At 38.3% G+C, this 27,562-nt stretch overlaps 1 protein-coding gene across 2 annotated transcripts; it reads right to left on the reverse strand.

Annotated features, from left to right (window-relative positions):
• Positions 1 to 2,787: 2,787 nt before the first annotated feature.
• Positions 2,788 to 27,562, reverse strand: LOC140168627 (mitofusin-2-like). 2 transcript variants are annotated; one of them, XM_072192033.1, is made up of 18 exons: positions 27,368 to 27,562; positions 26,478 to 26,513; positions 23,723 to 23,815; positions 22,066 to 22,268; positions 21,072 to 21,192; positions 20,351 to 20,513; positions 19,141 to 19,262; positions 17,423 to 17,645; positions 15,110 to 15,218; positions 13,573 to 13,652; positions 12,118 to 12,239; positions 10,198 to 10,324; positions 9,221 to 9,316; positions 7,636 to 7,753; positions 5,806 to 6,005; positions 5,084 to 5,265; positions 4,118 to 4,258; positions 2,788 to 3,239 (listed from the first exon to the last, which is right to left on the reverse strand). In XM_072192033.1, exons 2-18 carry the CDS (start codon positions 26,483 to 26,485, stop codon positions 3,122 to 3,124), a joined length of 2,226 nt encoding a protein of 741 aa, XP_072048134.1. In that variant the 5' UTR covers positions 26,486 to 26,513; positions 27,368 to 27,562; the 3' UTR covers positions 2,788 to 3,121. The 2 variants fall into 2 exon arrangements, with proteins under 2 accessions (XP_072048134.1, XP_072048133.1); XM_072192032.1 differs by having other exon boundaries at positions 27,357 to 27,562.

Here is a 27,562-nt window from a genome sequence, read left to right on the forward strand (position 1 = left end):
TTAACATGTTTATAATTTCTGTATAAAATGTGTGGGTTTTTTTATTGCTTATATGTGATGCGATCAAGCAAAATCAGTCGGAACTCGGAAATATTAAATTTTTAGTTTCTTATAGGATAGTAAAAAGCATTTACAAAGCTGCATGTTGCAGAAAACCCCATTGAAATTGAAATTGAACCAGTTCCAAAGATATGAGCAATTAAAGAGTTTCCAAAAGAAGAGAAAACAAAAGGAAATATTTGTATGCCTACCGGTATGTCTCATAGCCAATGCTTCTTTTGATTATCTCTTGGGCAAATTTTTCTTTATAACAAAAAAAGACTCCCTTTTGAATGCAGGAACTCTTGAACGAACTGTAAGCATGCACGTAAAGCCACATTACCTAGGTCATCACTTGAAACTTGGAAGCTCCTCAAATGCAATCTTAACATGTTGCTTAACTGCTGGTCTTATATAGACTCGTTTTAATAAGGAATAAATAGTTTAGAATAATAAAAACACATTTTTCACTTATATACTATAGCGCCTCAGCCTTGCAAGTCGCTGCACAAAACCCTGGCACAAACCCAAAATCTAAACATGATAAAAAAACTACAATCTTAAAACTAACAAGAGTAATATAAAACAAGTAAGCAATATATAAATATAAACTACAACCAGCACCATATAAGCAAAAATAAAAACCAATAATATAAAACAAGCAAAATACATGAAAGCCTTCAAATTTAAACTACAACATGATAAAAGTTGCAACCAACACCATTATGTGATGTGATCAAGCAAAATCAGTCAGAACTCGGAGAAATTGATTTTGAGACATACCGGGTAGGCATACAAATATTTCCTTTTGTTTTCTCTTCTTTTGGAAACTCTTTAATTGCTCATATCTTTGGAACTGGTTCAATTTCAATTTCAATGGGGTTTTCTGCAACATGCAGCTTTGTAAATGCTTTTTACTATCCTATAAGAAACTGAAAATTTAATATTTCAGAGTTCCGACTGATTTTGCTTGATCGCATCACATATAAGCAATAAAAAAACACACACATTTTATACAGAAAAACATGTTAAAAAGTAGCTTCAAGCATGAAACAGAACAATGATAATACCAAAGAATCAATTGCAGTACGAAAGAAAAATGCCAGAAACTACCAGCGGAGAAACATGCAAAGTGCAACGGCAGTCGAGACCTTGCTAGTACGAACACATCAAGGGAAATCCTTATGTAGTGTCATTTAGTGGACACTGGCATGTTACATGAACTCACTTAGGCCTAAAAAAAATGTTTGATTGGCGTAACATGAAAAAAAAATTAGGGTACATGTAGGTCGGTCGGCATATTTTTTCATAATTTTTTTTACACACATTTGAAGCTGAAAATCATGAATTTTTAATTTTTTTCTAAAATTTTAAATCTTTTTTGATTTTTTTTCCCTTCATTTTTTGCAAAAAAATAAGAAAAAAGTCTAGGGTCGGGCCTATTTTTAGCGTCGGTCAGGTTACGCCAATCAAACAATTTTTTTAGGCCTTACTCTGAAGCACAAAACCAACCTTGTGATAATTTGCTTCAAGTTAATTCATCAGGCAGATAATGAGTATAATTAGGGTGTATGGGTACAATTCACACACTTTTCAGCACCTACTTTGAGAACATCCCTGAAGGTGTTCAGGCCCGTACGCAGAATATTTTTAGGGGGGTACGGCAGGTATTGATCACAATATCATGTCTATTGCATAAACCACTCTGAAAGTGTACAATACAGCTGCCCCTTACCAATTTTGCAAATCATGGGGGTCATGGTACACAATGGTCCCCAGGGCAGTGTGTACCAACAATCCAGGGGAATAACTATACTACATGTACATATCTGCGATGCATGTGCTCTTCCCTTTCACTATTTCATTCCACAAATAAAAAAAAAAAAAAAATAGGCACATTCACAATTTTGGCTGAAAAAATGTATTAATTTTCGCTTAAAAAGTTTTTAAAAAATATGTTTGCAAAAATATCTTCAGTTTTTTTTTCAAACTTGTCAGATTTTGGTAAAATTTTAGGGTAATTTTAGCCTCCAGAAAAAAAATGCCCACCCTACCGACCCTACTTGAAAGGTCCGCCCACCCGTAGAACAGGGTATTGTTTTATTTGTCACCTCAGCCACATGTCTCGCATCAACAATTATTTAAACATGTCTATGGCATTGAGTTTCCATGATCACATAAGCTGCAATTTTTTTTGCTTTGAAACTCAGATAAGATACATCTTAAAGGTTCATGAAAGTTCATCGGTGTTTGTATATACTATAATTAATGATTGAAGTTGATCCAAACATGTATTCCTACCTCAGAATTTACTGACATATAGTACGTACTGCATCGTGCATCCTTCACTTTTTGTAGACCAGATCAAAATATGAGACCACAGGTGGTTCGGTCAAGGAGGTAGAGCATATTAAAATGAATGAGCCATCACTTAACAAGGATGGGCAGGATCATGCTTCCAGGACTCTATGACTCTGTGATCAGGTCAAAAGGTCGTGACTCACAACCTAATGATACAGATTAGACTGCTGCCCTCAGTCGTCAACCGTCTGGATTGACGACTGAGAAAACTACGTGGAAAAAAGTGACGGATTTTGCAACAGGATTCCTGTGGCATAGAGCATGCGCAGTTGTGTCCAAATTGACCTTTTGACCGAGTTTGTTGTTTTAGAAGTTCAGAGCGCGATCTTGTCACAGCGGCGCGGGTACAGCTGACGCGGTACGCTGGCGCCGCTAGTCAGGCGCGCTACGGCGCACAACTGAAGTCGCATTGAATAGTTTTCAGAAGTCCGTCATGATATTGGCTGTAAGATAATCAGTCGTCACTACGAAGCATACACAGTACATGCGAAGTGTAGACGGCTGATTGGAATTAGTCTAGATACAGATATGGATCTGGGTATTTATGTTGGTACAACACCTCTATCCATCCCCAAAAATCTCACTGTTGTTGATGGAAGTTAGTGTCTAAAATTCTTCAGTAGAAATTCTGCAGCAGAAGATATTTTGCGCTTCAGTTGGATCAATAATGTTTAAACTTCAATCAAGCTGCATCTTATGGGAAGGGGAAAATGGTAGTTTATCAAAAGAACTGAAAGTCATCATGCTTGGGTTTAGTTTCACTGTCATTATCCTCTGGTTTATCCTGGAGGTAGTCCTGCTCGAACTTCTTAAAGCTTTTCTTCACATTTGGAAGTTGTCTGAAAAATCAAACAAAAAAAGGCAGAGAAAAAATATAAATCTTACAATTAATGCCAATTGATGATGCATGGGTGGAATTTTTAGAGAACATTTAGGGATGCTACTCTATGCACAGGTGTGTGGGGGGGTGTGTGTGTGTTGGGGGGGGTGTTAGAGCATGCAGTGAACCCCAAGGCTCAATATTATGAAGCAAATGTCCTAACCATAAGGGGGCAAGTTGAAAGGGTCAGGATTTGCGTGATAGTGTGACCATCCACAACAAACAAGGTGTAAAAGTTGCCAGGACCTATTCAGAGATATTATATTCACTACGTGCATGGTTCCACCATTATGCACAATGTGCAAGGAGGCCCTCAAAATGGCAGCACACATGAATGAGAATCGAACCAGTCATATTACATTGTGCGTAAAGTTAGGTAATTATTCCTTTCATGTGATGTCAGTTCGAGGCTCACCCTGCACACAGTACATAATGGCGGAACCATGCAAGTATTGAATATGGCTCAATTAACTATAAAAAAATTCTAGTCAATAAGAAACAAAGGAATTTCAAGAGAATTATTGATTATTTAGCGATTACCATATCATGGTGTGATACATCATTCTAAAGCTTATTTTTTGTAAATTGTAACTAATTCAAAATCTAAAAATTGAAAAATGCAACTTTACACCTGCTTCGCCGTAGACGAATAAAGCAATATTATTATCACAAGGCTACACATCACTGTGTCCGGCACTGTTCAAACTCCTGGACTAAATACGTCTATACTAAATACAGCTACGTATGCACATGCAAGAAAGCCATACTGCTGCTAAAACACTTCCTTTAACTATATTAGAGCTGAATCTGAGCTTGTATTGTTGCCTAGCAACTTACGATTTCTTGTAGGTCTTGAGATTTTCTGATTCTATTTCAAGTTGTTGGATGCAGTCCTTATTGAAGTTGATGAGATTTCTATTAGCTTTATATTCACCATCTATCTTCTCATTAAAAGCCTCCTTGATGTCGTTGATGAGTCTATAATGGTAAAAGGTATGGAGAGAGTAAGAGACACTTTTGTCCAAGCCCAGATTGTTTGATACTTTTAACACTGATAAAATACACCTTTTTAATACCCCCCCACCCCCATTGTTTTGGGAGGGGGTGAAATTTTAGGGCTGAAAGATGTTTAGTTTGGATGTTATGAGTGAAAAAGTGCCCCATTTGGTCGACCATTATTAATTTTACACAGTATTCTACAGGGCTTAAAAATCATATTTTTAGTGATCATATCCAAAGATGGGAGGGGTCAAGGTCATTCAATAATTAAATGCCTCAACGGGCACTCTCTCCATAGGGCTACATGTAAAGACCAGTTATAGACATAAGGCCCTAAAATAAAACGGACTCGTGCGAATTTCCTCAAATTTTGCATATGCTGTAGATTTAACATCTCGAATGTAATGCAAGTGATGTCGTTGCTGCTCTCCTAAATTCATTTTTAAAATGTCCGCCCCAGACCAAGGTGGGATGGAGGGGCGAAGTTCTTGGATCCAAAGCAAGACTTTTGTAAACTTTTTTGGCATATTTCATATGTGCGGAAGTTGCCTAGTAACCTGCATCATACGTGGTCCTTTATCCTCACTTGGTCCTAGCCTGCCAATCACTTAGACCCACAATCTAATGGTTAAAAGGAGAGCACGCTAGTGCATAGACCAAAAGAGGACGTCCCTGTCTGGTCTATGACACCAATGCACTTATACCTTGGTGTAATACATGTACAGATACAGTCCCAGCTCTTCCAGTCTAACCTATTTGGACTTGGCAAAGAGCGAAACATGTATGATGATATTAAATACTTACTCATTGCCTTGAGTATGACAAATAGCTTGCGCTTCATCTAACCATTTCCTGTAACTCTGTTTGATAGTTTCTGTGATCTGTATTTTCCTGAACTCCCGAATGCTGTCAAGATACATGGCACATGCTATGGCTCCACCACCAATTGCCACCGGGATTCCTGCTGCGAAAATACTTGCATGAGCCTGTAAAAAAGTTATGCGACAAAAAGTTAGAGAAGTGTATACTGTCTTACTTATTTGCAATTTACTCCTGAATCACAAAACTACCATTAATATAAATTGTACAGTGCTTTGAAGTGCCCTTAAAGTACAGGAAAAAACAAGAAAGACTTATGCAGGTTAGCATCAAAACAACAACAGTCTGGCTAAAAAGCCAAGTTTTCAATTCATAAGAAGAACATGTCTTAAGAATGGTCTTAACCCTGGAATAATGAAAATGTTCACCAACAATGGTGGAAAAATGCTCTATTTTGCACACAAGAAATTATAAAAATGACTGATTTTCACCCAAATTTCATCAATTTTTGTGTGAAGTTGATCAAAATTTTAAAAATTGGGAAAAAACATTTCCCAGATATTTATACTTAGTAGAATAGAATTCTTTTTATTTATTTTTTTTTTACTGAAGAATTTTATTTTGTTATGTTGCCTTTTGGGGGATTTTCTCCCAAACTGAGCATTTTTGGTAATAATTATTTAAATTCAAATAATTCTAAAACTTACAGCAGCTCCAAGTACAGTTCCGACTGCCACTGACCCAACACCTGTTGTCATTCTTGCCATGCTTGAAGACATGCTTTTCCTGAACCACTCCATTTTATCTGCGTAGGATGGAGAGTCTTTACCAAGGTCATTGAGTGAAATCTGAGGTTTTTGTAATCCGGGCATGTTTGGTGTTGTTGGAAAGTTGATGTCAGGAATATCTGTGGAGTATGTGCAGAACATCATATAAACAGAAAGTCAAATGATTTGTATATAGAGTACCGAAGTGATGACGTCACAGAAAACTTTTTTTGCATTTCAGCGTTTTGAATACCATTTATCAGTGGAGCATGATGAAAAACATCCAGTCCAAATTTGGTGGGAATCGGATCATGAGGGCCCGAGATATGGCCACATGAACACCTAATTAGCCCCATTGAAATCAGTTAAAATTGGCCTGGTTCCAAACAGTTATGAACCAGGCCAATTTACACTGATTTCATTTTCTACTGACATATGGTCATGAAAATGCTGAAATGCAAAAAAGAACATTTTATGACGTCACACTTCAGTACTCTAGGCTGTGGAATTGGGACACATTAGGATTATAGGCTAAGCCTTAAGGTGAAAGGATTATCATGCCATGGTTTGGATTAGGTTTAAAATTACTTTTAGTCATAGGTTTAAGATTAGATTGAAGGTCAGGAATTGGATTAAGAACAGTGTATAATTATGATAAGGTTGTGGTAATAATAATAAAGACCGAATAAAAAAGACTAGTTTGCGTATGATGACCTGACAACCAGACCAAAATTGCCGTTCTGCGCAGTTTAGCAACCAATCACACCGCACCTTTGCCCTGACGTCAGACACAAACTGGTCTTTTTAATTTGGTCTTCAATTATAAGATTAGGCCTATACAGATATACATTCATAGCCTTAGTCCAAGCAGTGGCGTAGATTTCTTTTTGACAAGGGGGGTGGGGTTGGAAAAAATTTTGGAAATATAATGAATGCAGTACTTTTTGGCGACAGAATAAGTTCATGGTGCAAATGCTATTTTGAAGCTATACTGATGAAATATGGTGCAAAAGCGGAATAAATGCTCACGAAGCGCGCGAAAATGTGCACTTTTGGGGCTAAAATGGGCAAATATGAGGTTAATTTGATCAGAAACCCATATTCAGGCATCAACATTGGGGGATGATTGTATGGAGCATCCCCTGGTAAAATATTGGGGGATAAATTCCCCCATCTCCCCGGATCTACGCCTCACGAGTCCAAGGCTGATACAGGGCCAAAGCCTCAGAAAAGCTAAAGTGATTGAATTGAGTTGAATCATGAACCACCTGGTCGTTACTCTTAAGATGAGTATTTTAAACAATGGGGCATTTTAAGTGGTATTTTAATTTATAAATTTGTAACAAATATCATATTATATCATTTATCTTGAAGATGCCAAAATGACTTGAAAATTCAAGTCCAATACACTCATGATTAGTAACATACAATTCAGAATAAGATTAGATTCCTGATTGGGCTAAGAATTAGGATAATAGGTTACAATATAGCAAAAATAGAATGAAAAGAGCTTACAGCTACCATAACCCCATGAGAACTACCTATGTATGACCAAAATGAATATTGTGTCCAAATTTGAACCAATCAAGGAGGGTATTAATAAAAGTATCTGCAAATACAAGTTTGACCATGAATATTTTTTAAAAGCCTAGTCATAATTGGCAATTGAAATGAGCATTTCAAGTTATCAACCAATCAGAAATACTGTTAGATGACCAGTAGTGTCCAGGGGGTTAAAATGCACATTTTTGACACACCATGTGTACATACCTTCCCTCCATCTTGTGTGCAAGTTTCTCTCAATGTCTGCTAAGTAAGCTATTCTAGCTTCTTCTATGTTGCTATGGAGCTCATCACGATCAAGTACCTGGAATCTAACAAGTATGGCCTGGAAAAAAAAAGGTTGACAAAACTTGTATGCTAAAATCACTAATTAATTGTTTTGATTGAACTGTTTACTTTATAATTTTGTTAATAAGTAAACCACATCTCAGAGATGTGATTGATCAGAGAAAAGGTAGATTAGTAATTTACATGGTGCACACAATATGTCCATGCTGAAAGGGTGGTTCTCAAACAACAATGCTGGACCCTGGGGTGGGTGGAGGCCTTGAACTGGCTTTTGCAATCTTGTAAAACTTTTTTGGCCACAATCTGTGTGTTCCGGAAAGAATGTAAGCCAATTTCCTTCAACATTTTTAAATCCAATCCTTTGTTGCTTTGACCACATATGTATCTGTGCTTTGACATTAAATTGGATGAGCCTGTGCAATACTCGATTTATCTTTGTGAATTAACATTTCTTTTAAATGCAGACAAACCAAGTTTGCTTCAAATGTATCTGATATACGGTAGGCCTACATTGTATATATTGGATATTATTGGGATAGAATTCTATGATGTAGCCGGGGGTTATGACCAACATTGTATCACCAACTAGCTTCAGTAGTTGCAGCTCTGCTATATATAAGTCACGGCACAAATTTGAATAACAATACACTATTTACATTTCAATGAGCCTCATGATAATTTTTAAAGCCTTCTCCAGAAAATTCCTCTCTGACCAGATCAACACATATTCCTGGGTACCTCAATGGATTTTGGTTGGTGTTAGGCTGTAGATTGTTGTAGGTTTCCTACGACTAGTCTTGTGGCCTGTAACATACTGCATTTAAGTTCAAACATGGTTGAGCAGATGTAAGATGACCCCATAGATCTAAAAAAAAAACCTCTCTCCAACGGTACCTCCTAGATAGGTCAAACTTTACATCCTTATGACTAGAGGAATACATTGGAATTGTATTTAACACAATTGGATTAAGTTTGAAAGCTGACCCTGTGTAAAGTTTGATGACCTTTTCCTGCCAAACACTACTCTGGTATTGGTATATCAGGCATTTTTGTGTAGCCCATGATGTCATCTACCTATGGTAAAAGTGCAGCTTTGCCCCCCTCCCCCCGAGCTCACCCACTAAACAGAGAATGTGATGAATCAGGGAATGAATTAGGTCTGTATTTTGTGTTAATAAGCCCAATCGCCATTGGGGACACTTTGACCTCTGACATATCGGGAAAATTGCTGTAATTATTAATAATTAATTTATTATTCTAATAGTGTTATCATTACAAATAATAAAATAATTAATTTATACAATAACCAAATTTTTGGGTGTGTTTTTATTCTAGTTACACGTTTTAAATTATGTTTTGTACAACACAAAACCCCAATTTTTCTGAATTTTCCCGATAGGTCAAAGGACAAAGTGTCCCAAAACTGCAAAAACTGTCACACAATCCATTGCAAATTTCCAATGCCGATTGAGCTTATTGGTATGGTCATTCCAGGGCAACATACCTCTTTATACCCATCTATATTATCTTCTTCAAAATGGATACCTTCCTGTTTCGATATCTCATCTAATCGACTCAATTCCTTTTTCTCCCGACTTACCTAAAATGAAATTAATCAGTTAAAAATAAAGAGAGGACATAATGCACTTTTCATATAATATATAATTAATAAATATGAAGCTTTTATATATAACTTGCATCACAAAATACTGCAGGGCTACATTGAGAGAAGTTAATACAGTGCTTGTAATTTGTTGACTCAGTTTAATAGTAACAAACAATTCGATTTGAAATGGTGAAAACAGGTTTTCTTTTTTTTTTTTTTACGACATGGCATAACTGGGCATTAACAGCAAAGACAAAAAAATCATTTAGAAGCTGCTGACGAGGATGCACCCAGAAAGCGATTAACCTCCCTGCTAAAGCTGGCCCTCGATCTAATGGCTGGAATTTGGGCAGGTAGAGAATTCCATAATTGGGCTGTAGATGGTAGAAATGATCTTCATGGCTGACAAGGTTTGATCTAGGGACTTCCACTGCTAGGTCATGGGATCTCACAGACCATCGCAACCTGGGGTCATGGACATGGATGTCTGGCATCAGCTGGCATAACAACTCAGGGGCCTCCTTGTAAAACATACAATGGAAGAGGGCTGCTCCAACTGCCCTGCGGTGGCTCAGTGGCTGAATACAATGATCTTCATACTCATTTGTTGGCAGACCAATGACACGCTTAGCTCTATTTTGGATGGAGTCAAGCTGAGCTAGTGAGGTGGGAGTTGCACCAGTCCAAGCACTGCTGGCATAATTTGTATGTTTCATGAAAAAGATTCATATTTTACAATGAATATATATTGAATGGCTTTTTTTCTGCTTAATGGATAGTAACACATTGTCATCCAAAGATATATTATCGCCCCAAAATTAATCAAATTTCCTACCATGCACCCATGAACAACCTACACAGTGTGTGTTACTTACTTTTCTTTCTAGACTTGTCTTTGCCTTTTCTATCACCTCTTCACACACTGTCTCAAATTGTGTCCATTTTAATTCTAACTTGTCATTCTCTGTCGTTAATTGACCGTTTCTTTTTGCTAGTTCCTCCCTGCCGTAAGTGAAAAGATCAACACAAGTGTTGTAGCAACAGCAGTAAAACACTTAATACTTTTTAAAATAAGTCAAAAAATATTTTACAAAATGTACAAATGTAAAGAGATATGTATAGCCCTATTCGTTTTACCCCTTTGGACCAATTTATAGCGTCACACATCATTGCGTTCAGTCACAATGGTTAATTGTGTAAGAAACAGAGATGCCACTTGCTTGTTGAAAAAAATCAGGAAGTTGCGAAGCATAGCCACTCATTCATTGCCAAAAAATCCTGAATTCTTGGCTAAAAATGACAAAAATCAAGAATTCCTGATAAATCAGGAGAAGTGGCATCTCTGAAGAAAAGAGGCTGTTTTAAACAGGTTTCCTTTTACAAACACATGAATAGGCCTGGCCTACTGAGAATGTACTCCTATGGACTCAGATGCAACTTTTTTACATCTATATGAACCATTGTGACTGAACACGATGACGTGTGACGCTATATTTTGGTCCATATGTGTAAAACAAATAGGCTACTCATATCTTTTCATAGGGGGGCAAAGGAAAAGAAAAGGGACAAGGGGCCCCTTTTCTACCAAAAATCAGCCTGACCATGGGCCAAAATAGTGTAAAGTGCAACATTTTTGCACGCTATACGTGCACATTGTAAAGATAAAGCCATTTCCATCCTGATAATGGGCAAAAATATGTGCGCACATCGTCACAATAAAGCCCTTTTTGAAGCTCGTAGACATACAGTCTCTATGTAATTGTATGATGCAACTGTAATTTTTTTTGTCTGTGCCCCAAAATTCTATTTTGCCACCCATGACCAAAAAAGCTGGCTATGCCCCTGCCCCCCTCCCAAGTGGTATTATGGGCATGTCTTGGCAGCCTCAACAAAAGCTGAATCCATAACCTAATAATTATCTGTTGACAAAACACAATATTTTAATGTGATTCAATCTGATTCAATAGTCTAAATGTACACATTTGACATAAAGGCACAGAGAATGCAGGGAAGTAAAGGTGCGTTAATGTGGGTAGGTCCATCAGCACAGCAGCTATAAAAAGTGCAATTTAGAAATAAAGAAATATTAAGGTATTAATATTAAATTGGTCTGAACCACAAAATTATGGAAACTTTTGGGTCTCATAACTGCTAAATTGTTGGCCTACAGTATATAAAACTATACATGTTTAGAATATGGCAAAGACTTGATGAATCCATCTGTGAGGTCAGAAAATGCTCTGTTTTGGAGAATATTCCCTTCAAAAACGTTTTTTTAACTCAAATGTTTCAGGCAACTTAACAAAAAAGTTCTAGAGTACAAAAATGTGTTTCATTCATTTTTAAAAACTAGATTATAAATATCTAGGACAAGATTTTTTATCTTTTTGACTTTTTACCAACTTTTCACCAAAAATGGTTGAAAAATGCCCAAGTCATAATTCCAAAATATTAAAAAAGGTCCTAAATACTTACATCTTAAAAATTAATAAATGAAAAAAAAATTACTCAAGAATTTGTTGTTATGTTGCCCAATACTAAGCACTTTTCCCCAAATTTGACCTCACAGATGGATTCATCAAGTCATAATCAAATATGTATACTTTTATATACTTTATACCAACATTTTAGCAGCTTTGAGGCCCATGCAAAGTTTCCATAATTCCAGGGTTAAGACCAACCTTTATAAATTATATTAAAGTACACTGCAGTGTTTTAGTTTAAAATAGCGAAAACTGGGAAAAATAATGGCATGCCACCTCACTCGCTTTAATTATTATTATTTTGTTTCTTACTTGACATGGTCAAGGCTTTCTAGAATTCCTTGAGCTAATGCATCCAATCTGTCACACAGAGCAATGCCCTCATAACAGTGTGGTCCAAACTTTGTCTTGATTGCACAAGCGGATATACTCTCCTGTAAAAGGAGTGCACGACAATTAGAGAATAAACGATAGGAATTTTTATTTTGCCTATCCTCTACCGTGTGATAGACGACAGGCAGGTCCAATATTTTGAGTAGTGGATGCCGGCGACTACGATAAAAATATTGGACCTGCCTGTCATCTATCATAGGTAGAGGATAGGCAAAATAAAAATTCCTATCGTTTATTCTCATTCTTAGTCAGTTAAATATTATTTTAATAACTGTAAACAATTTTTTTAAAGCAAAAACTAAGTTACCGTCCTAAAAACTCCCCTCACCACAAAATGAACGAAACTTGTTTACAACTTCACGTATTCTGTTCGCGTACTGCTAGCGCGTTCGCGTATTCCGCACTAGTCTACGCATCCAGCACGATACATGTATCGCGCACCTCTACATGCGTGTTACGCATTATCATGACGCATGATGACGTGGGGTCGTCTACGGCCTGATAGACGGCACCCGAAATCATGCGATTGTCCAATCAGAAATGTGTCTACGAACTAGACCACTCCCACTGACTAAGAATTAAATATACAGGGTGTACAATAAGTGGGCCAATGGTCTTTGTGATAAATTTATCATTCGTCATTATTGATAATAAACACAATATGAGTGTTTCATTCTGGGTGTTATGGTGGGTTAAGTCTGTTGTGTTGGTTAACCCAGGGGTATCAAGTTGGGTAAAGGATGTTAGGTTGAGTTAAGGGTATAATGGTGGCATAGGGGTGTCATGGTGGGTTAAGGGGTGTCAGAATGGATTAAGGGCTGTTAGTGTTGTGTTAGGTGTGTGTTAAGGAAGGTTACGGGGTGTCACAGTGTGTCAGGATGGGTTAAGGTAGTGTCAGGGTGGGTTATGGTAGGTTAAGGGTATTATGATAGTTAAGGGTTGTCAGGGTGTTACGGGGTGTCAGGGTTGGTGAAGGAGTGTCAGGATGGGTTACGGGGTGTCAGCGTTGGTGAAGGAGTGTCAGGATGGGTTATGGAGTGTCAGGGTTGGTGAATGAGTGTCAGGATGGGTTATGGAGTGTCAGGGTTGGTGAAGGAGTGTCAGGATGGGTTACGGGGTGTCAGCGTTGGTGAATGAGTGTCAGGATGGGTTATGGAGTGTCAGGGTTGGTGAAGGAGTGTCAGGATGGGTTTACGGGTGTCAGCGTTGGTGAAGGAGTGTCAGGATGGGTTACGGGGTGTCAGCGTTGGTGAAGGAGTGTCAGGATGGGTTATGGAGTGTCAGGGTTGGTGAAGGAGTGTCAGGATGGGTTTACGGGGTGTCAAGGTTGGTGAATGAGTGTCAGGATGGGTTAGTTTGGTTACCCTATCTTACCTGTAGCTCTTTAAGAAACCTGTCAAAGTCTGCTTTTCTCTTCTGATGGCCAACACGCAATGAAGTTTGATCTGTTTTGGCTGGAATCAAAAAAGATATCATTGTGTATAAATTACTTAACATGCTCATCAGGACTGTTATTGAAAATTATAACAAGTTCATAGTTCTATTCCAATAATACAGTACTCACTGTGGATGTTTCGAAGTCTAGCAGACTCCTTTTTCAACACTGTTGATGTTGTGACAATCTTCTGTTTACCGCACAGGATGCTGGTTGCTTAGCAACGCGGTTGCCAGATGTATTTTTCTTGAGAAGATCATCAAACATGTGAATGAGATTGTATTTCCCCTCGTCTCTGTTCATGAAAGCAAGGAACCACCATGAACAGAGATGAGGGGCAATACAATCTCAGTGATTATTATGGTAACCTGAGCTTTATTCCTATTTACTTTAAACCAATCCTCTTGCAGTATGATTTTACACCTCTCCCATTGCAATAGATATGCTTTACATTCCCTTATCTTTCTTTGCTTCCTATGCTGTTACAATTGTTTTAAAGAAGAAAAATGTATCCAAACGGAGTACATTTCAGCACATCACATCAAAGCTCCTATTGGGCGCCCCATTCCCTTTTTAAAGAAATTTTTATTTCATCATGTAAAAGCAAGCTAATTTTTACGACAGAAGAACTTATCAGAAGAATTAATTAATGTTTTACCCCTTTGTGCGTACATGTTTGCTGACAAACGAGGATACACACAAGATTTTGCACCCTAAACTGTGGACCTACTTCCAACCGAGGACTGTCCTCGGTCTCAAACTGCTGCAAAAGACCTCAAATGCATGCTAGATGCTTTAAACGCTATTTGCCTGAAACCGAGGACCACACATGTAAAAACTACCGTCCACAGGGTGATGGCTAAAATTCTGTTTCAGTATTATATACACACAAAAAATCCGCCATTTTAGTCCACGGTTAGGCGATGAAAACATCATACACACATCCTCGGTTAGATAGCAAAACACAATGTCCACGTTTGGAGGCAAACACAGACAGGGGTGTGTGTGTGTGTGTGAATCCAGTTAGGCCCCCCAAAAAAGGTTTGTCTCAAAGCTCGCGCGCACATTTGTAAATTCGTGAGATTTGGAAAAAAAGAAATGCAGAATTCTTTTTTATTTGAAATTTTTTTTTTTTTTTTTAGTTTTTCTGGAAAAATTTGGCGAAAATCAGATTTATTTCTCCAAATACCATGAAAAAAGTCGGAAAAAAAAATCGCATTTCGCATTTGTTTTCAAACCACTCGCGAGCTTTGAGACAAACCATTATTTTTTTTTTTTTTTATAAGGTCTGTATTCACAAAAGGTGGCCAACTATTATATTCATGGACTAAAACTTTGACACAATCATTTTTTTCAGGAAATTGAATTGCTATATCTTCTGATTGAATTTATACATAGTTGCAAGACGGATATTTGAAAAAATTAAAAAAAAATCAAGTGAAACCAAGGTTTTTTCCCTTAACATTAAAAACTTACCCATTATAATTTCTTCTGCTGACACAAAAAAAAGTTTCTTTTCATCTACTTCTGCATTGAGTGCTTCTCTCATCAATGTTTTCGCCTCTTTTACATGCTGTTGATAAACCTTTCAAAAAGAAATAATGCCAAATTGTATGCATATTAATCATGTGATTTGCATATGTGACATGATCTGCTCCATGGGGGCCAAAGGCGGCAAATTTGAAACTGAGATAAAAGTAAAAATATGGTGTAAAAAACAATAAAATGCATAAGAAAATAGACATCAAAAAACTTTAGAACCAAGTAAGCTAGACCTTTGGTGTTTTCAGTAAATGATAGCCTATTGTATGTATTCTGTCGGTCGAACATCCGGCTATCTCTAGTCTCGGCCCAAACTGCATGTGGCGACGGTTTGTTGTGAACAACAGAAACCGGCTGTGAAGGAGGCTACATAGCGATGTTGCTGGAGTGGCATTCAATTTCGGAAAAAAAGGACACTCGACCATGGAATTTAATTTTAAGTTTGTCAGTACATAAACGGTAAATCAAGTAAGTTTCTTTCACTCTTAAGACTTAGAAACGGTTGCTTGATTCCACTGACTATTTGCGATCGAAATTTACATAATTAACACCAATGACAGAAATCATCAACAAAAATCGAATCAGGGACTTGTTTTCACTCGAACATCATCAACCGGAAGTGACGTGACACGGACCGACAGAATAATGTAATAATAACAGTAACTCAATTTTCAAAAATGCCTCCTTTGGCCCCCATGGACCAGATCGTGTCACATATGGAGAATTAAGTTACATTTGTAGCCAGTGTCTAATCAAATTTAATGCTTTATTTATAGGTTAATGAACACATATTACTTGTTGGGAGAGAAATTAGACTAATTAATGCACACACGCTGATGTTGATGCCTCTAATGCACAAGCCCCGAAAAGGAAAAAAACTAGATGGACGGCGGTTCTCGGATGTCGCGGTTTTCGACGCATAGCGTAGACCGTGATGCCTCCACCAAAGGGAGTGATGTGGAATTCACAAGTTAATACAAAGCTTAAAGCCTGAAAGAGGAGACTGAATTTGACCTTAGATGACACCTGGATGACCCCAAAACAACCTTTTAATGACTCCTGGGTGACCCCAAAATGACCGCCCAAAATTTGGCTCTAAATGTTGACTGTACCCACCAAGTTTCATGCCCATATAGTAATTATACTAATTTGACCTCAGATGACCCCTGGTGACCCCAAAATGACCTTCCAAAAATGTGGCTCTAAATGTTAACTGTAACCACCAAGTTTCATGCCCATACGATAGTTTTACTAATTTGACCTCAGATGACCCCTGGTGACCCCAAAATGACCTTCCAAAAAATTGGTTCTAAATGTTGACTGTACCCACCAAGTTTCATGCCCATACGACAGTTTTAACTAATTTGACCTCAGATGACCCCTGGATGACCTCAGATGACCCCAAAATGACCTTCCAAAAATTAGGCTCTGAATGTTGACTGTACCCTCCAAGTTTCATGCCCATATAACAGTTTTTACTAATTTGACCTCAGATGACCCCAAAATGACCTTCCAAAAATTTGGCTCTAAATGTTGACTGTACCTACCAAGTTTCATGGCCATATGTTATTTTTGCTAATTTGACCTCAGATGACCCCTGCATGACCTCAGGAGACCTTGACCCATAACCAATATAAACTTGTTCTGTCTGGGGTCAAGATGCACCCACCCACCAAGTTTGAGGAACGTGCAACCCCCGGTCTCCGAGAAAAGAGGTAAATAAGGAAAATGGGCCTTCTGACCTCAAATGACCTTTTACCTCAGTATATGACCTTGAACCTCACCCAAAAAAAAGTAGCCACAGTTTTTGACCATGACCCACCTATCCTGAAAATCTGAAGTCAATCCGCCCATCCATGCCCGAGATATCGCATCCGGACGGAAGGACGGAAGCTCGGAAGCACGGACATTGCAAAAACAGTATGCCTCGCGGTAGAGGCATAAAAACCATGTGATTTTTGCTGTTTTTATAACAAAATTATCACTAAAAATGCTGCAAAATAAGAACCAAATATAAATGCATTAACCCGCCCGAAAAATGAATCGATCCGACACAATCGTGCTTCAAGTTTTGGTACCTAATTACCTTTTTTTGTTTAATTTCTGACTTTTCTTTAGCAGACTCATCCCATTTGTTCCATACAAAGAAGATATTAGGTTTAGACAGTTTCTTAGCAACACTCAAGAAGTATTCTCTATAGACTCTGTTGCCACAGAAATTAACTAATCTGTCTATTTCAACCTTACCTTTTTCCGTTTAATTTCTGACTTTTCTTTAGCAGACTCATCCCATTTGTTCCACACAAAGAAGATATTAGGTTTAGACAGTTTCTCAGCAACACTCAAGAAGTATTCTCTAGACTCGGTCGTTATGGAAGCCACCGAGTCTACCACAAATATGTGAACATCCGCATCACTGCACTTGCTGTTGATTGCTTTATCCACCTCAGGGTTATTGCTGATGCCAGGCCTAGAATGTTAAAGGAAAAGTATACCCACAACTTATAAGTTCCCCCCTCCAATACTTATTTTTTTAAATTAATCGAAAAATATTCTATGAAATGTAAAAATGTAAGTGAGTATGTGTAGCCTTATTTGTTTTACACATGTGGACCAATTTATAGCGTAACACATCATTGTGTTCAGACACAATGGCTAATTGTGTAAGGAAAGAGGCCATTTTAAAAGTTGCACCGTACCCGAGTCCCATAGTAGTCAGGTTTTCCTTAACAAACTCATGAATAGACCTGGCTGACTGGACTCGATCGATCAGCTGCAACTTTTAACAATCATAGTTTAAAACAGTCTCTTTTTTTACATAATAAACCATTGTGACTGAACGCAATGATGTGTGACACTATGAATTGGTCCATACGTGTAAAACAAATAAGGCTACACATAACTTTTTACATTTCGTGAAATATTTTCCGATTTATTTAAAGAAGTATTAGGGGGAACTTATAACTTGTGGACCCTATATTATATTTAAAGAATAAAAGTTTTGTTTTGAGACCCAGCCGTGTATCTAGTAGTGCCTGACATAACACGGTAGATACCATTATTTTAAGTGGAACAGTGAGGCGGAACCACAGAATTAGAGAAGGAGAACTGGGACTCCCTATACCACCACGTACAATCGCGCCGTCAGCTTTGGGGAGAAAATTGGGGGTATTCAGGTCCTTGCCGACGGTTCGCGGAGACGATCGAAAACAATTCTGCGTCTCATCTAAAGTGTCTTGGTACTCGCGTGCAGGTCGCATCAAGTGCGTTTCTCAAATGCGCCCATCATCCATGTCGCGCTTGCATGAAAACGAATGCCTCGAGCGCATTCCGAAGGAAACCGAATACCCCAGTTTTTGCTCCATGCCTGTATCAAGATAGCGGTCGAGTCCTGGTTCTCTTATTTTAATTGTGTGGGCGGAACGTTGTTCCACTCAGAAATAATGGTATCTACCAGGTTATATCAGGTGATACATGGCTGGGTCTAAAAACAATACTTTTATTGACATTCTTAAGGGATTAGATAGCAACGATTGCACAGCATATTTTGTGGGACACGAGAGTAGATCAGACACATCAAATTACATTCTGAATACAAGGAATGTCCTGAATATGATATCAAATAATTTTGATTTTTGAAATTTTATGACAGATTATCAAAAATTTATATGTTTTATATTTTAATATTTAACAGTCATCAAAGTAAACCTGATCAATCTAATGATATGTATTTAAAGTGTATGTAGCTGGGAGGAAACCCCTTTCATCATTTGAAAATGTTGACCTTTCGTATTGAAGATATATATTTTGTTCCCCAAAAGTCCTCAATCGCTGGTGTTCTAGCAATCAATTGCTGGTGTTCTAGCAATCAATCGCTGGTGTTGAGGCAATCAATCACTGGTGCTTCTAGCAATGAACTATTCCTTAAAATCAGATATGTGATACACTGTTAACAGTTCACTTACCTGTCAATTATCTGTATATCATTACTTAATAATTTACATTTTGATTTTGGCCAGTAGACAATTGCTGTTTCTTCAGCTCCTAAGTGTCCATCTTCTAACTCGCTACCAAGCTTTTCTAAATCCTATGTGAAGCAATGAAAGATTAGATGTTATCAAAGATCAATGCACTACAACAAAATGCATAACTCATAACTGCTCATGAAGAATTTGAGGAAGAGGCCCTTTTGGAAGATCTGTATCACTCTTCTTAGTACTTCTTAAATTACCATCCCTGTTACAAACACACACTTTGTTACTTTTACCCCAAAAGCGTCACACATGCCTGACATTGACAAGAGCCCGATATTTCACAAGCAATCACACAGAATTTGTCACTCATTGAACATGTTGAAAGCTTTTTATTCTTCTTTTGATTAAATTCTAAATCACAAGAAGAGTCTGGCAAGTTCACCTTTTCATTCGGTTCTTCAAAGATTAAATTTGTGTAATGTTAATAGCATTTTCCACAGTCACTGATCACTCGCGTGATGACTAGTGTCGGTGCCGCCATGTTTTATGTTGTGTACCAAGTTCCTTGCCAAGAATGCACATCCACCTACATGGGAAAAAGTGCCAGAACCCTCAAAACTTGGACGAACATACCCGACCCTCCTCTCCAGTTGGCGAACATTTAGCCACTCTTCAGCACAAGAGTTTTGAACAAGGAGAATAATGGTTCAAGTGTGAAGTCAAAGAAGCCATTAACTTAAAGGAGGACCAGCGACCTAAATAAGGACAGAGGACAACACCACTTTCCAAGATTGTACAACCTGCTCATCTTGCATTGTGACCTGATTCTAGCCCTAATGGGCTAGGTCACATGACCCCTCCAACAACCCAGTAACATCAGATGGCACCAGGGCTAGAATTTCAGGGAGTACACCACGTCCATTGCCTGCCCTTTTTCAGTTTTGGCCTGGTGCCCCCGTATGCAATCTTCATCACTTGTTGGCCTTGGTACCCTTCTTTGTCTTTGCCCAGTGGCCTCGAAAATGGGTGCCCAAAAAAATTAAAATTTAAGGCCTGGGTGGCACTGAAGATTATTGGTGGATGTATGCTAAAATAGTAAGTTTTGGTTATAAAAATTTCTTTCCTTCAATGTAGGGGGATGATCAGCAGTCACTTTAACTTAAGCAAAGCAACTTATACCCTACTATATGATACAACTTACTTCTACACTTTTCCTTGTGCCATCTGGTAAAGTCAAGAATGAATCCTGCTCATCACATCCCTCTATTTGTACCAAACATGATGACGACCTGCCCATGCCAGTAGGAAGAACATGACCAACATCGAGCATGGCATTGATGAGAGTGGACTTACCGCTACTTGTACTGCAAATCAATGATAAAAGGATGAAGATTGAAGGAGTGGTCACTAGGGGGGGGGGGGTGTATTCCATGTATTCCATATATTTCATTACATGTGACAAAGTAAGTGTTTCATACTCAGTGATGTCCAGTGGTGGCGCCAGGAATTTTATTCAGTGGGGGGGGGGCATTGGAGGGCAACATGAATTTCAGGGAGGAAATCAACAAAGTTTTCGCTGAATTGTTGCAAAAAGCAGAAATTTTAGTAATCTGGGGGTTTTACTGGGGAAAGCTGGGGGGTGGGGGCAAGAGGCCATAGTAATAAATAATAAAGTTCCCATTGTAGCAACCCAGGGTAGCAACTTATATAAGCTATTTAGCTTGGCTTTTGAGCATTTGTGTGAACCTGGTCACATCAGGACCCACGTGTGTCTCCACACTTTAGCGACCGTTTAATCAAACAAACAAACAAACATTATTTACCCCATTATGAATCTTGATATTGGCTTTTAACTGCACATAATTAAAACATAGGCCTATGATTCCAACTGATATTAACATTTTGTCTATGGATATACTTACCATCCAAATACAACGGCTTTCATCTTGTCTCTTTCCAGTATGGGCATAATGGCTACAGTTTTCTGTCGACATTCATTCAGTTGAGTCTGTAAGGCTTTCAGTTTATCATCCTGATCGCGAACTACAAAATCAAAATGACAAGAAGTTGTTAACCGTAATCATTTCATTTTTGTTTAACGTTTGTTTTTATTGATGACTATTCAGAGTAAAAAAATAAAACAGTTGTTTTCATTCAAAACATCTTCAGATTTGGTACATAATTGGGCTATTCAGGTAACTCCATTCACACCCCTAGAAGATTAAGGTAATGTCATCCATGGGGCATGCACGCAGTTGGGCTTAATGCTTACGCTTAGTTGTGTGTTACATAATGCGTGACCTAGCTGCGCATGCTTAATTTACGCGAGCGTGAGTTAAGACTTTATTGACGCGCGCAGTAACCGAATAATTTCCACCTAATTAAAACCAAACAAACTTTAGGGGTCTTTCGGTAAGAGCCTAGACACCAAAAAAGGGACATCTTTCAGTGAGAAGGTCCCAAAATAGGGGGTCTTTTCGTGAGACTGGGGAAAATCTGACCAAAAAAGGGGGTAATTCAGTGCAACTGTGAAAGATTTTGGGTCAAGATATAAAAGTTGATACAAAATGTTCAAAAAATTCATCAAAATTTGAACAAATTTGAAGAAAAATAATGAAAAAATGGGGTCATTTAGTGAAAGATTATCAGAAATTTTCCCAAAATTTTGAAAAATGGGTGGTCTTTTGGTGACAGGAAAACAAAAAAGGGGTCATTGGGTGAGAAGGAGTTCAGTAAGACAAAAAAGGGGGCCATTGGGTGAGAGGGAGTTGAAAAATAGGGGTCAATGTGGCTGCCCATCCCTGTCACCTATTTTTAGTGAGTGTCCCCCCAGATTTATACCCAAAACAAGGAATCCTATTTTTATCTTTTACCTTTCATTCTCTGTTTTTATTACTCTAAAATACAGCAACTCACTTGTTTCCACTGGAAAGCTTATTGTGTTCTCACAAACCTCAAAGCATGGCTGAATAACCTGCAATAAATTCCGAAAGCTTTCGCGGATGGTGTTTCTCGCATTCGCAAACTGTACTCCTGGTGCACATGTAGCATGTTGTATAAACCTATGAACAGTATCCTTGTTGTTGTTGTTGTTGTTGTTGTTTGAATTCAGCCAAGCACTGGTAAAGCAAACAAAATCAAATCAACTTTAATATTTAGAGGTTAACCCTAACCCCCTAAGGGCTTTTTGGCGACGAAAATGGAAAGAAGGAAAGAATAAAGAGAGAAAAGAAAAAAAGAAGTTGTTTGCTGTGGGTGGGATTCGAACCCGAGACCCCTCGCATGCCAAGCACTCGGTCGGCGACACCTTGCCACGGGTCTTGGGCTTCGCTGGCCAGCGAAACCGTGCCTATATATCACTTAGAGGCGATTGCGTCATCACACCACGTGGGATGCACGCACGAACAGCGCATATATCAAGTAGTATTTTGTAGTATACAGGCGGGTTAGGGTTAATATACCTAGGCATCAGTTATTTGGAGGGCATTGTGAAAAACCTAAACATTTTGGCTCAGGAACTGATGAATATCCCAAGGGTCGTAGCCCCAAGGGATATTCCGATGTCCAAAGCAAAATGTTTAAATTTTTCACAATGCCCGACATATTACAGATGCAAAGTTATTAACCTCATTCATAACCGTCACTATCATCTCTTCACTTTACAAATAACACAAAATTTTTCACAAAAGTTTGTAAAAATAAAGAATTTTAACATTTTGCCTTTCGAACGAGACGTCCAATAACAAAAGTGCGAAACACAATCTGTGCAAATATGGTAGTGCACAATCCAAATATGAAGGCCAGCGTGTGTGCAGTTTGTTCTATGCACAAGATGGCGCTCACGGAGGTTACTAATATTTACACTGACGGCGCCAGCGTCCACTGTTGAATAGTAGTAACCGGGTTAAAACCGTGGGCATGTTCTGACCTCAATCTTGCCTAGAGGCAATTGAGAGACGTGACTATTTTTGATCATTACATGCACACGATGTGAACTTCTTTCAATGTGAGGGAACAGTGCCATAGGCATAGCGTGGGTCATCATATTGGGGGGGGCACAACCATTGGGGGGAACCGGGTCTGATTACGGGGCACAAGCCCTTTTTCGGCAATTTTCCTATGGAATTTTGCAATCGATTGAGGGGGGGGGGCAAATGCCAGACACCCCCATGCCCCTTTGATGAAAACACCACTGAGGGGAATTACAGATTGAAATAGAAGAAAGGTGATAAAACCATCTTAATTTTTCAACTGATCTTACCTGACCGACCAGATTTGTGCATTATGGGTCAGTGTTTTTTCGATAAAAGTTAGAAAAAGTGTGCCAGAAATGGATGTTCTGATGTTCACTGATGTATGTATAAGCAGAACGCGACTTTCAACAATTAAAATTCAAAAGAATATTTAACGTAACAAAAGGATAGATTCACAAGGGGCATGGAAATGGGTTATTTGCATAGCATATGAAATATTTTTAAATATTTCATTAAATGTTACACAAACGTGTGCACCAGAAAAGGATTTAAAAATCCTTTTCTGGTGCGCATGTTTGTGTACATATGACATATCTAACCTGGTAGAACGGCCATCTTTGTTCCTCTCTGGCTGTCCTTGATTCAAGCGCCTGAAACGAAGAGTTATAGCGTACACACATGTAGGCCCAAACCTGGAAAAAATTTAAATAATAAGCTGTAAATCATTTGAGTGGTTCCCGGTACTCCTTAGTCTCTTTTGCAGACTTCAGAAGTGGATCGTAGACATGACTCAAGAGGTAGGTGCCCTCCTCCCTGTTTAGGGTATTGGTGCCCCGTCTTCTAATCTCCATTGCTTCCCGGACTTCTCTGGATCTTTTGTCGTGCTCCCATCCAAGGATCTTAGATTCTTCCCAATCTATAACATGGTTAGCCCTTGCTACGTGATCTGATATGGCTGATTTGGTCTGTTCCATTTCAGATGTCCTGCGTTCTGAGCGAGTGAACTTTTTCTCATTGGCCTTTTGACCTCCGAAACCACTCAAACTTGTTTGCCGGGAAAGTGGATCAGATGACCAAAATCAGTCATACCTGATGAAGTCCTCAGACGTGTATGACAAAATATTGTAGTGAGTAAAATTTCACTTGGTTTCGAAAAGCATAAAATGCAAAATGTTTACACAATGCTGCTTTCATCTAGTTCAAGTTTTAAAATAAATATATTTTGACTTTAATCCATTAAAAAATAAAATAATTTGGTTAGTATGAAGCTTGATACTTTCCAATTCAGACACTGTTATAGGGGAGAGCGGGGAGTGTTCGCCCTAGGGGTAGGTTCGCCCACCCCTTGTTTCTCAGCACTACGGCTATCGGGGAATTTGGTGATGGCAAAATTAGGTGACAAAGGTCATTATAAACTTCTCATATTAGCTACGTGATATATAGGGACGTGTTCATCGAACTGCAGCCAAAACAAAAAATTTACACCAAAACATAACCTTTTCTTGCATTAATAATGTTGTATTATCATTGATACATAAATACAGATGGTTTTAATGGAAATCTGTATTGGGAACATGGGATTTGTCAAAGATTTAATGCAGTTATAAGCTCCTTATTCGATTTGTATTTTGCATACCCTTAAGAAAATACAAAAATGTGCACAAAGGGCACGTTAAGCCCTTTGAGGATGGGGCATGTTAGCCCTATATCTTCCCAGGCGGACTTACCCCAAACTGGAGGCGGACCTGCCCCATCCGCGTATTATGCAAAATATTGATAATTATACCATTAAACAAGGTAAAACAACTGAAAAGCATGTTTTTTAAAGTTATGTGGTATCAGTATTGCTCATACCACCGGAGTATTTCCTAATCCATAATCTCCCCGAAGTTGTAAACATGATACCTTTAAGCTCAGTTTGGACCCCTACATTTTACCCTGACCCGATCCCTGCAACAAATTTAGTGACTCCCCAGAAGAGAATGAATACCCTGTATACCCTTGCTAAATGTTTGCATTGAATATGTTATTGTTATGCAATGTTTAAACCTTTTTGGGGGATTAGGGTGAACTTACCCCACCATATGGGCGAACCTGCCCCAATATGGGGCAAGTTCGCCACTTTGAAAATTTTTTTTTGTTTGCTCAATCCTGTTGCTATTGTAAGCCCTATAGTTCTGGGATTGTGGCCGTATATAGCTAAGACATAGGGCTTTCACATGGGTTAATCAGGTCATCCCTAACCTTAAAATTGACATCGCTAGGCTGGTCAGAAAAAAATAGGGCGAACACTCCCCGCTCTCCCCTACTAATCATGTATACTTTAGAGGTTTACTACAGTGAGTATAGGGAATAACAGAATAAAACAAAATAAATCTTGTTTTGACTTTACTCCCTTTCTCTAATAATTATAAAACATCACTAGTACAAAATGTATAAAGCTTGATGCTATCCTAGTCTTGCCAGCAAGACTTCAGTCTATAAACATAATGACATCTATGCTGAGTTACAGTTAATACTGGAACTAGATGCTATCCCAGACACTAGGGTCAAATTTATTGATGATGTCATCAGATGGTGAAACACAATGCCAAACATTTGAGGGGCTATCAGTACCGGTATATGTATTTTCTATCTATACCGTACTCATTCTGCCAGACGTACTTTCCTGAAATTTATATAGATTGCTTCTAGGTTTAAGGTGGTGTTAAAGGCAAGGTTTAGGGAAATCATGAATTCCAACATTTTTGCAAATATCTCCAAAACCTTTCATGATACAATCTCAAGTGAGTTTGCACTTCTGTAGGGATATGTTGGCCATGTTATGAAGGTAATAAAACCATTGCCATGGTAACCAAGCAGTCGCTATTGGCTTCTGACCAATCACATTGAAAGTTGTTTTTTTCCTGTTTTTTCGCAAATCACTTCATTTGTGCCAATAAAAGTATACTAACATGTTGAGTCATGTTCCTTCGCACCTCCACTGATTTTCCCGTACAAAAAATCCCAGTGGAATTCCCCCTGGGGGAGTCAAAGTGAAATTTTTGTTTTTTGGCCACAGATTCCATATTACTTACAAACTTTTTACGGGAAAATCAGCAGAGGTCATTTGTGATGTTCTTGAACAATTTGACACCATTCCAATAATTATTTGGACATGTGCAATTTCAACCGTATGAGGGCAGTATCCAGGTCTGAAATTTCTCGGTCCCTGGAGAGCAATAATCAGAGGAGGTAGGGTGTTGAAAACACTGCTGAAAATTTCTAAAAATTATTATCTTCTTCTGTGCCAAAGATGAAAACGATCCATAGATCTTTAATTTGCATTTAAAACCACCTTAATATATGGCGTACCTCTTCATCCTGAACTATTTGCAATCAACAGTCACACTGAAAGAAAAAAACCAAAATATTATATTCAACAAAGCATAGTCTCATGATAGAGCAGATGTTGAAGCGCTATCAAAATCCCTCTAAAATTCCATGTACGATTCTCATCACAAAAATAAACCAGTCACAGGGATGTAAAAAATGCCAACTTCTACTTCTACTTCTACGAAAATACTCGTTAACGCCTGCAAAGTTTCCCGGTAAGTTAAATCCTACGAAGTCGGATTTCCCGCCGCGCATGCAGCGCAGGGGGGAGTCTGAGGGGGACTATATTTAATCATTTTGGGTCAAGTGAAGTATACATGTATTGTAAACAAAATATTTCATCTGCGTGTCCAGGATCTTTTCGGCGGGGGGCTCAGCCCCTCTTTCAGATTTATGCGGGGGGCTTAATGGCTAAAATCTCCAAAAAAAAAAAAAAAAAAAGGCTGATTTTTGTATGCTTTTTAACAAAGTGTATTTTTGTAGGTTTATGACCAATCTTCTCATCTTTTAATTTTCTATGTAAAATATGCACCATTATTGTGTTTGATGGGCCCTGGTTTGGGCCAATTAAAGGTTTGCCTTTTGCATCTAGTTTTTAAATGTCATAAAAATAAATTATTGCGGGGCTGTGACGATGACGAAAGAACAAAAAAAGTACTCAGTGATGATGTTCCACCGTCTAGCTGTTTTACAATCCATATTGAACTCTGTGTGTGGGGAACTTCGTATGTTGCTTGCATTGCTTTGTCAGTATACGGATGCCCAGTGAATTTACACTTCTTACGGACATGAACAAACAAATTCACTCACTGAACAATCAACAAAATTGCGTTGGAGAAATTCATATGCATAACTCACCTAGAACATACCTGTCATGTCAGGTCACGCACTGGTACTCTAATAAACAGCAGAAACGTGGTAAAACTAAGTCCAAAACTATTCGCAGATCTAGACTCGCTACCAGTTATCATATACATACATACCAGTCCTCTTCGCCGTTACTGCAGTGATATAAAAACATACTTGACATTCATTGGGTCATAAACTGTTTCTAGAAATAAAAT

This window comes from Amphiura filiformis, chromosome 13 (genome assembly GCF_039555335.1).
Source record: "Amphiura filiformis chromosome 13, Afil_fr2py, whole genome shotgun sequence".
NCBI classification, from domain to species: domain Eukaryota; kingdom Metazoa; phylum Echinodermata; class Ophiuroidea; order Amphilepidida; family Amphiuridae; genus Amphiura; species Amphiura filiformis.